The sequence below is a fragment of the Pagrus major genome, chromosome 1 (genome assembly GCF_040436345.1).
Source record: "Pagrus major chromosome 1, Pma_NU_1.0".
In the NCBI taxonomy this organism is placed as follows: Eukaryota; Metazoa; Chordata; class Actinopteri; order Spariformes; family Sparidae; genus Pagrus; species Pagrus major.
Genome location: NC_133215.1, coordinates 4,922,916 through 4,933,921, shown reverse-complemented (window position 1 = coordinate 4,933,921; position 11,006 = coordinate 4,922,916). Strand labels below are relative to the sequence as shown.

Genomic DNA, 11,006 nt, shown 5'->3' with positions numbered 1-11,006 from the left:
TTTAATTTACACAGTAGTCGGTTTCCATGGTAACAGGATAAATCCAGGCCTTTTGGTTTTGTTTTTGTTGGTAAATTGAGCCGCAGTTGTTGGAGAGGCGTGTGGCCGCCGGTCGTGTCCTGCCGGGCGGACATAGACGTTACGGATCACTGAGATAGCGTCTTCCCACTCTGCTTAATGGAGCTATTACTGGCTGCAGGCCTCTGCTATCTAAACACACACGCACGCACGCACGCGCGATTGAACCCGTGCACGAGCAAGCCTTTAAGCCCGTGGGCAACCGGGACGCGCGAAACTTTTTACGCACGGCTGTCGGAGAGGAGAAGCGGAGAATCAGAGCAGCTCTGATGAAGATTCAAAGTGTTTTTTTAAAAAATAAATATTTTTTTATGTTAACGTGAATTTTGCTTGTGTGAAAAATGATAATAAAGTTTATTATTGACGTTTTTTAAACATATGAAAACTCTTTTTCGAGGAGTGTTTGGTTTTATTCCAGTGTTTCCATCAGAGCTCTCTTAAAATAAATGAAATGTTGCGCGTTGAAGGTTTTAATGATACAATAACAGTTTTCATTTAGTTCTATGGAGAGTTTTTATGTCAGGATATAGAAAATAAAGCAGCAATTTATTTGTGGGGAAAAACACATTTAGATGAAAACATTCTAACGAACCGAGCGATCGAGGAAAATTAAATCTGAATTTCTGTGATTATTCTGGTGTAAATTGTTCAGACGAGCAGGATGACGATTAATTTAAAAAGTATCAGAAATATAAATTAGTTTGTTAAAACATCACGTTTGTTTAATTCAGCTCAGGAAACAGAATTGTGTCTTTTTCGCATGTTGGAAATGTGAGAAAAATGCGTAAAAAGAAAAAGAAAAGTTACCAAATGTCCCAATTTCTTCTTGTTGGAACATTTGACTTAAAACTGCGCTTTTAAAAAAACATCTTTAATTTAAAACTCTGAATAAACTCTTTCACATGTCCTGTTTAATTTACATTTTGTCATTTCTCTTGTGCTTCACGTCTCCAAACGCTTTACTCAAGTCACGTTTAATTATTTATATTTAACATTTATTTAGAAATAGAAGCTGAACTCGATGCTTTCTTGGTTTAATTTATCTTTTTTAATATGAAACTTTATTGAGTTTTCCGTCGTTTATTTTTTCACTTTTTTAAATTCCGCCTTTGCATGTTTATAATAAACTGTGTTTTTATATCATAAACCATAAAAGAACAAAAAATACAACATATAATGTGCGTTTGTTCCAACATACACATCCTAAGTGTGTGTGTGTAACGTTTAACATCCTAATAAAGTTTGAGTGTTTTCTTCAGGTGGCTGACATGCGTTCATACAGCACACACACACACACACACACACACACACACACACACACACACACGCACACACACACACACACACACACACACACACACACACGCTGGCTTGAGATTATCTCTCCTCTCTCTCCATCCAACCATTCAGAGCCGCCTGGCGCCTCCGCTGGGCCGCAAATGACAGCAGACAAGAGGTGTAGCATTTCCTATTGTTACCACCGTCACACACACACACACACACACACACACACACACACACACACACACACACAAAGGCCTTAAACCTCTAACTCCCCAAAAACAATTTCCTTTCCTGGGAAAACTGAAGCATTATTTTATCTTTAGTCTGTACTAAGAGAATACCTGACTAGGATCAGTGTTTCTTGGGATATTCTGCTTATTATTCTCTTCATTACTTTAACTTTAACTTAAGATTTTTATTGTCTTTGAGACTCTGAAGCTGCTTTTGCAACATGAGGTCTTTTAGTTTAAGTTTTATCTCTTAACATAAAGCTGGTCATTGTTGTAAATGTCCAGTAAATAGAAGAAGAGCTCAGTGCTTTATGGAGGTAAGTTAACCCTTCAGATAACTTGTCACTGAATGTCTAATCTCAGTTTGTGTGGAAGATAAAGGCCCAAACAGAAGCTCCACAAAAGGTCACAGTCTTTCCTTCCAGCTCTGTCAGCACCGGGCAGGTTGTACGAGCTGGAAACCCTCCTCCTCCCCCCTGATGGATGTTTATATGCAGTGTGTTGGATGAAGCTCACAGTCCTCTACCGGCTTCCCTACATCGCTCCACACACGAGGACAAAAACCTCAGAGGGTCTTAGATGTCGAGCAATCAGAAGATCCAACACTCGCTGATGAGAGTGGTGAGATTGTAGCCACGTGTGTTGTAAAAACCAAAACAGTGAGCTAAAAGAGGCTGAAAGCTCTATAAAGCTGCAGGGATCAGTGGGCAAAAACATTCAAAACGCAAAAATATGAGCACGTATCTACGAGCCTGCGTGAGGTGGAGGAAGTCTGCTCGTCTGAAACATCTTCCATCAGTCAATTTAAAACAAATCTACTAACTGGGGCTGCCATTAGCAAGTTAGCTCAGTTAGCCGTGCAGCTAGCGGTCCAGACTGGGAGCTCGGGAGGTGCTGGTGTTTACACCACTAGCGCAGGAGCCTTGGACCAGGATGGGCCGGGGCTAGCTGGTTAGCATGCTAGCTTTAGTCGACATCGCTGCAACACAAAACACAGACATCATAACTGGACAACGGACGGATGGACAGACGGATGGATGGATCTGCTCGTCCCAGTACAAATGTACAGTACATTTAACCCCAACTGTGAGGTTTCCCTAAACCCGGCCTGAGTCGTTTTTTGTGTCTAAACCTAACCAAACCTTAGCAATAGCATATTCACGTTATAACACTAATTTCTAAGAGTTTTGGAAGGCACAGACAAATGATGTCGTCCTGCCTATAGAGTGCTGTAGTTTGTAGTCCTGAAAAACCAGTCGGTCTTTTTGCACATCCCGTTCCTACGCCTGGTTTTTCGTTAAACTTCTACAATATTTACACGTTTTGTTCTCCAACATAAAATCCATCATTAAATGTCCCACAGTTTAATTATAAAGCTCTTCCGTGTGTTAAAAAAAGTTAGCGGTTGCTAACAAGTGTCTGAATGAGACTACAGAGGTTGTCGGGGACATTAAACGTCCTCACAGCGAACACGGAGACTCATCTGCTCACTAGTCCGTCTTTACAGGCCCACTTTAGTTACACACTGTTCTGACTCTGACTTTACAACTTGTACACCGATCAGTTTATAGAAAACCTGGATAGTAATTGTGCAGTAAGACGCTCAGTGATGGTGACGTTTGAGTCATGTGACCGTGATGTCGCCTGTTTGTAGCCTCACATTAGCTTTTTACTGCTACACATTTAATTTATGCTTCAAAAATCACAAAATCGGTGTTGAACAAAACACTTTTTGTGGAGGGAACCGCGGCGATGCTAACTTCCAGTTTCGCTACAAAAACGCATCATCCCTATGGTATGTGTTAAGGTATTAATTGTGTATTTTGTTGTGTAATTTGGGGGGAAAAATGGTTTCATGTGACAGATTTCTGGGTTTCAGCTGCTTTAGAGGTTCTTTTAAGTCTTTTTGATCAGAGTTCCTTAGAAATAAGAAATTAAAGCTGCTGTAAGTGATTATTTTTATTAAAACAAGTGTTAAATAGCTCTATATTCCAACTGCAATCACTGTTATAGAGTGTTTGGTCAGTAACTTGTGCAGTAAAAGAGAAGAGAAATGTTCTGGCGTCCCTGCACACTTCATCCAATCAGGACAGAGAACTCCAGAAAGAGACAACAGAGGAACCTGCCACCAGTTTTGCTTTATTTTGGGGAGTTTACAGTTACAGTTACGAATCTCGGCTGAGGTCAGGTGTAACATGATGTGTTCATCCTTCTGGAAATCAACCCTGGAAACCTTCCCAAGGACTCCTGGAGATCCTGAACCTTCAGTTTGGGCTGGAATAACTATCCAACGAAAAAAAACAAACGCCCCGTCACTTAACTTTAAACCAAAACAGTTTTAATTTCTTTCCAATAGCTGCTTCAGAGTGTTGCTCCATGTGACACGCAGAAAACACAGCGCTCAGCCTGGCGTCGTTGGATTTAATGCTTATTTAAAGTAAATGGAGGCGGCCGGGTGCCAGTCTAAACACTATCCTGCCTTGTTTGGCACTTTCTTACGAGGACGCGCTGATGATGATATAGCGTGAATTGGAGAGAGTCGCCGGGGAGTCTGCGGCGACGGCCGCACATATATCTGTCTGTTTGTAGCTTCCATAGATAGAGCTGCACATCAGGATATTTACTACCTGCTGGGTCGCACACAGGGACACAGTGGATGGACAACCAGAGGCCTCCACACATCTGGCTTACAATTGTTCACAATTCAGATTTTTATGATATCACAGAGGAAACTGTTGATCCCTGAACAGCACCGGTTCTGACTCAAAACACAAAAGGATGATGAAGATAGAAACTGATCACTGACGGCAGGTTTATGCCTGTGTGTATACTTGGCAACTTTATTCCCTTAAATGTCCTCCCAACCCAACAAAACTGGAGGATTTAAGGCCTCGATCGAGCACCATGACAACACGATAGACTTTAAAACTAAAGAAGACGAACAAAAAACACAACAGAGGAGCTTCAACTGAGTTCACGTTTTCATTTCATTTGGACCTGAGACAGCTCTGAACCCACTTTAGACACAGTTATGATCTTTTTAATATATAAATGGTTCAGGTGTGTTTAAAAAGTTTGACAGAAAGCTTTAAAATCTGCAACTTTATTATCTATTAGAGCATGAAAACACTGTAAAAAAAGAAAATCAGATGAAAGCTATCCGGCTTTAACGTTCCAGCTGAGACTTGTATTGTTTGTTCAGGCTCTAAATCATGAGGTTCAGGTTTGACACACAGGATGCTGAATTATTTTTATTTTCTATAATGAGCAGAATTGGCAGAATAACATCAGATACTACGGAAGCCCTGAGAGGACAATGAACAGGAATATCAAAATATTATATTTTATTATGATGCTATTTTATCTCTTGAGTCATAAACGTAGGAGTGAAAACAAGTGAGATCGGATTTAGAAAATGAAACACCAGAATTATTTTTTTCCCCTCATTTTGGCCTCTCAAGGCTCCCGTAGTTCTCAACACAAGAGGCGATCTATCATAAATTTCAGCTTCGGCCCTCCAAGAGAAAAAGTTTGTGCGCCCCTAAATTCTGTGTCAGAGGCTTTGTCATGCTGACAAAAGTTTTTAGGGGAAAATAGAAAGTTTAGTAAAAGATATCTGATATCAAACTGTCAGATATCGTGAACAGAACAGTGTTAGTCTCTGCACTGACCTTTAAACCCTCCTCCACTCATATACTTTATTATTATTGTCTCCCTCAAAATGTCGTTAATCTGGCTGGAGTTTGGTTTAAGGTCCACATCATAACCACAAACTGCTTCTGTCAAACTTCAGCTGTTTAGAAAGACGTTTTAACCAACAAATAAATATATTACACTCTCAGAAAAGCTCTGGTTTAAACTCTAATGATGGAAAAGTTTTCCATATCGCCCTGAGTTGGGAATTAAATTGTTTTATGTGAGGAGGAGAGTTTCTGAGGAGCCTCAGTGAGCGTCACACAACACTGTGGCTGCTGTAACTGAAGGTACATGTTGGAAATGAAAGTGGCATCATGGCTGCAGCTACTGAGGGTCACATCCTCAGTCTTATTCCTGGGAGCTGTGCAGGTTTAACAGCAGGAAATACACGTACACAAACTGAAAAGACACATTTTTACTCTCAAAGATGATGAATTGAAATACAGCTGTTATAGTATGAATTAGATTCCTGCACAGGAGTGAAGGGAAGCAACCTTCAGACAATAGACTGAGCCGATGAAGTGAAGAGATGAAGTGTGATCCAGTGTTTTTAATGAAAGAAGAGAAATCAGTGAATTTTTGTGATTTTGTAAAAATAATTAGAAAGTTATATGGAGTTTGGTTGATTAATTCAACTCATGTTTGTCTGAAAATGTCTTATTAATAATAATAATAATAATAATAATAATAATAATAATGATAATAATAATAATAATAATAATAATAATAATAATAATAATAATAATAATAATACAATATGAAATGTACGTTGTGTATTTCTCTGGGTTTTAACTATAAACTTTCTGAGGCGGTGTTTTGTTGTGGCAGAAGCCGCAGGAGGAGCGCAGGGAGCGGGGTGACAGAGGCGAGGGGTCCCGCTGGAAAAACGGAAAGGGGAGCTGATAGGAGCAGATAAGGCCGAGCTAAAAACGTCAGTTAGTTTTCCTGGAGGAATCTTAATTGCCCCGGGGGGCCCTGCTTATCGGCCCAGGGCGGTTATTAATACAACACCCGCGATAAAGAGGACGGAGAGACACCGAGAGCAGCTGCTGCTGGCCGGGCCAGGCCGGGCTGCAGGGAGCAGTGGGTTTTATTGTTTACTGGGGCTGCAGGATTTGCGAGCTCAGGCAGACATTTGAATGACTTTGCTGTTACATAAAATGATAAATTCTGTCTGTTTTTATTTATTTATTTATTTTATTTTTCTCCCTTTTCTGCAGTCTGACACATTTGTTGTCTTTGGAAACTTTGTCATCTCCTGTTAAACTAAGAGGCGGCCTCCACACTTAGCAAAATGATTCTGAAGATATAAATGGATGTTCTGAATCCGGAGTTTGGTCATCACCCAGCCTCATACTGCCACAGAACCTGGAAAATCCAACATTTCCCGCATTTTTAAAATCAATTTTGAACATTTTAAGCCAAATTAAAATATGTAAAGCTCTCAGCTAAAGGCCAGGGGGAATGTGGAGCAGGTTAACCTCACCTCTCCTAAACAACCACGCTTGTTTTGTCCTGATGGTCAGCGCGTGATGATGGAAACTCCACTTTTGGGTTCACCGTTCAATCACCGCGTGAAGTTAAACTACAAGTCTAAGAGGACCTTGACCTGACCGTTGACCTTGACGTGCCACTGTTCTTTTCAGCCAGCGGGCCGCATGGAGCGCCTCTCCAAAGGGCGCACAGATTTACGCACGAACCAACACTAAACCCCAACGTGGGGACCGACTGTGGAGGAATGAAAACTGCTAATAACGTGCTATAAAATAAAGAAACATGTGCAGGCCACATATTTACTGTCAGAGTGAAGGTTTCAACGAGCTTCCTTTAACAACATCTGTGCGTAAAGATGCGTTTGAAGGAAATGCAGCAGTTGGGTAAACACAGAGGACAGTGGAGGAGCAGGACGGTCTCAGTGAAATTTCTCTGTCCACCATATTCACACAAAACAAACCCAGTACGTGAACACACGTCATACGCTCCACCTCCTCTCTCTCTCTCTCTCTCTCTCTCTCTCTCTCTCTCTCTCTCTCTGTCTCTCTCTCTCCCAAACGCTTCCCTTCCAGCCCACACGGACTTTCCATTTCACACACACACCCCTCCCCCTGACATCAGAGGAGGCAGAGGCGCTCCTTCGCCCCGGTCCAAACTCCACTTACAAAGCCCGACATTATATCTGTCAGAGAGGAGACCTGCATGGACAAAACCGGGACTAATACCCATCTTTTCGGGCGATTTACGGCGATGAGGGATTCCAGAGGCTTAACGCACCTCCAATTACCAAAGAAGGGGCTATTAAGCTCAATTATTTGTTAGGTAAAGAGTGGGAAAGGAGAAGGGGTGTGCATGTTACTCGGCGGGCTTCATTTCCTCGGTGCTGCACAGCAGGAGCTGGATGACATGATGCTGCAGAGCCCGCTCACCTCCACGCCGTTTTCTGTCAAGGATATCCTCAAGCTGGAGCAGCAGCAGCAGCAGCAGCAGCAGTCAGGAGCCCTGGAGCTCCAGCACCGGTCACACACTCAGCAGCAGCTGGCCGGCTCTCCTCCCCAGCAGCAGCAGCAGCATTTCCAAACCCCGCCGTCCTGCATGCTCGCCGGGGCCCGGGACAGTCCCCCCTTCTCAGACGGAGAGGACAACCTGGCGTACCTCAGCGCGCTGGCGGTGCGGGAGGAGGACCGCGGGGAGACCAGCCTGTCCCCGGACATGTACGTGCATCCCGGGCTGCAGGGAGCCAAGCTGGAAGCCGCCGAGCTGGAGGAGCAGGAGAGCAGTGAGTTGAGCTGCTACAGGCCAGACAAAAGGCAACAAAGGACACGTGTAACAATAATTATCACAGTGAAAAACAATTTTAACGATTTACAGAGAAAATATCAGAGTGCTACAACATCGATCATAAATACAAGCAGCTGATTTTAATGTTAAATCTCACATTTTAAGTGGCTTCAAAATAATTTGCATGTTTAGACACAAAAACAACTTGACCTGAACCAACCTGCCGTCATGGCACAGCTGTAGAAATGTCTCTTCTGTTCCGCACAATGTAGTTTATATTTCTACACTATTTAAAATCTAATTAATTGCTGCAGATTAACAGACATTTAATATGTTGTTTCTGGTTATTGAAGCGTCAAACACAACGTGAGCCAACTGGAAAAAGAAAACATGCTTCATGTCATTTCCTGCAGCTGTTTTGTGGCTCAATATTCCAGTCCAAAAAAAAAAAACACTCCCAGAGCTCAAAATATAAACTGTGCAGAAACTATAACATTAAAAATTAAATTAAAAAGTGTAATAAAGTGTGGACCGGTCGGGTTTTGGACAGTATCCGTCCTCAGAGGCCTGTCGTGGCCTGCTCCACCTGCAGACACGTTATCCCAATAAAGAGCTATCAAATGGTGGAAGTCAGTTTTCGGGGCCTGAGACGGATCCAGTGAAGTCTGTAAATGTCAAACACTCTGTAGTGGTTCAGCTGCGCGCCCTGTTCTGCCGAGTCTGTTATGATGTGTGGACCATAAACCGACAATTAGTTTAAAGAGGCTTGTAAAAAAAAAAGAAATGACACCGCGAAGTAGCGCTGATAAACAGTCCCGGGCAGACACACCGTCCTCACATGGCACACAGGATTATTCATCACACAGAAACAGTTCAAATAAAAAAGGTTTGAGTTCAGAAAGTCTCAGATATTTTCACTTTTTGCCCCAAAACTGTAACTGTGTAGAAAAAGTATGTTATTTTATCTTCTACAGCCTCTCTTCTGTTTTATATCTTATTTTCTAGTTTTTAGAATAATTTAACAGATTATTTTGTTGCTTCTCGCTCAAAACATTTGTGATTTTACAGGAAATGTTAAAGGAAACAAAGGAAATGTCTCATGTTTGACTGTTGTCTGCTTTCTTGCAGTGGACGGACATTTTCTAAAGTTTCAGGCTGCTGTAACTTCTTTTTATTGTAGACTGAAAGAATCAGCACAATGTTTCTTTTCTAAGCGTAAAATAAAAATAACATTTCACGAGATTTTAACACTTTGCATGTGACTTTCCAATCCACCCAGAGAGCTGTGGGTTGGTGTCCCGGGAGGAGGCAGTGGAAGGCGGGCAGGGCGACTCGGAGCGGCCGGTGCAGAAGCAGAGGAGCCGGCGGAGACCCAGGGTGCTCTTCTCCCAGGCGCAGGTCTTCGAGCTGGAGCGGCGCTTCAAGCAGCAGCGCTACCTGTCCGCCCCTGAGCGCGAGCACCTGGCGACCACCCTCAAACTCACCTCGAACCAGGTGAAGATCTGGTTCCAGAACCGCCGCTACAAGTGCAAACGGCAGCGGCAGGACAAGTCTCTGGAGGCGGCGGGGCAGCACCACCCTCCCCCGCCTCGGCGCGTCGCCGTGCCGGTGCTGGTCCGGGATGGGAAGCCGTGTCTGGGCGGCGCGCAGAGCTACGCGGCTGCTGCTCCGTACGGCTCCAACCCGTACAGTTATAACGGATACCAGGCGTACACATACAACAGCCCCGCTTACAACACCAACTACAGCTGCACATACACCAGCATCCCTGCCCTGCCCCCGTCCAGCACCTCCAACGCCTTCATGAACATGAACTTGGGGAACGTGAGCGGCCTCGGCGGCTCCCCACAGGCCCAAACACACCAAGGGACAGCGGTCACATCCTGCCAGGGCTCCCTGCAGGGGATCCGGGCCTGGTAGCCTCACCACGACAGAACTAGTCTCTTTTCTTTTTTCTTTTTTTTTAATGGAGCTCTTTTATTTTGGTCAACCCACAACCGTATAGAAGTGTGTGTATTAACTCGGTCCAAACGCCCCAGAACACAGTATTTGCTTATATAACGGATGAGAGTTTGGATTCAGCTGCCAGATGAGATGAAATTTCACTCATACTTCCGGTTCTTCAGGTGTATCAGAGCCGATGTTAGTGTGCGTAAAGGCTGGATGACATCTGAACAGTGATAGGGTGAAATTCATTTTGGTGATCTCAGTATTTGTTGGTGCTCCAGTTTGGCACTGGTGGGACTGAAGCACAGAGGAGAGATTACGCACAAAGTTTGCGCATTTCTCCAAAACTGAACTCGTTTTTTTTTTAAATGTTTGTTTTTAACCTGGTATATTTTAGGCTGTGGAGAGATTGAATTGCTTTAAATTGTTTTTTGGTTCAACAGAGAATTGTTTTAGTCTATTTCACATCTATTCAAATAAATCAGAGAAATGAGAAAAGGTGCGTTTGATTCTGTATTCAGGAATACAAAAAAAAAAAAGATAAAAAGGTTTTCTCCTTTTTTAGATGTCAAACTTTCAGTGTGCTGGAAAATACATTGAAATATCACAAAACTGAAACTGTTTTTTCTCCCTAAATAATGAAAAGAAAGAGTAATTATGATTAATATAGCCCACTATAGCTCCCACTGTGCCCATAAAATGAATCAGATGCACGGAGGCAAATTTTTGCTCATGAAACATATTAAGGGGAGAGCTGCTGGAAGAGGCCGGGGCCACAGGAACTCTTTGTCCCGGTGCCAGGCGACGTGAAAGGAGGAAGTTATTCTCCATTTGAGGTCCTTTAAAGGACGCGATTAAGCACCTAAAAGAGCGAGCTGCAGCCGGGGCCGAGGAGCGGGAATAATGGCTCTTATTGGATTGTCGGACAAAAGGTGTGTGGTAGGCAGAGCCGGGCACTCAGCAAAGACAAAAGCGCACAGGGGCCGTGAGATTGAC

At 43.2% G+C, this 11,006-nt stretch overlaps 1 protein-coding gene across 1 annotated transcript; it reads left to right on the top strand.

Moving 5' to 3' along the window:
- The first annotated feature begins 7,634 nt into the window (after positions 1-7,634).
- LOC141005769 (homeobox protein Nkx-2.5-like) lies at positions 7,635-9,983 on the top strand. Its single transcript, XM_073477796.1, has 2 exons — positions 7,635-8,061; positions 9,343-9,983. Exons 1-2 carry the CDS (start codon positions 7,635-7,637, stop codon positions 9,981-9,983), a joined length of 1,068 nt encoding a protein of 355 aa, XP_073333897.1.
- Positions 9,984-11,006: the final 1,023 nt, after the last annotated feature.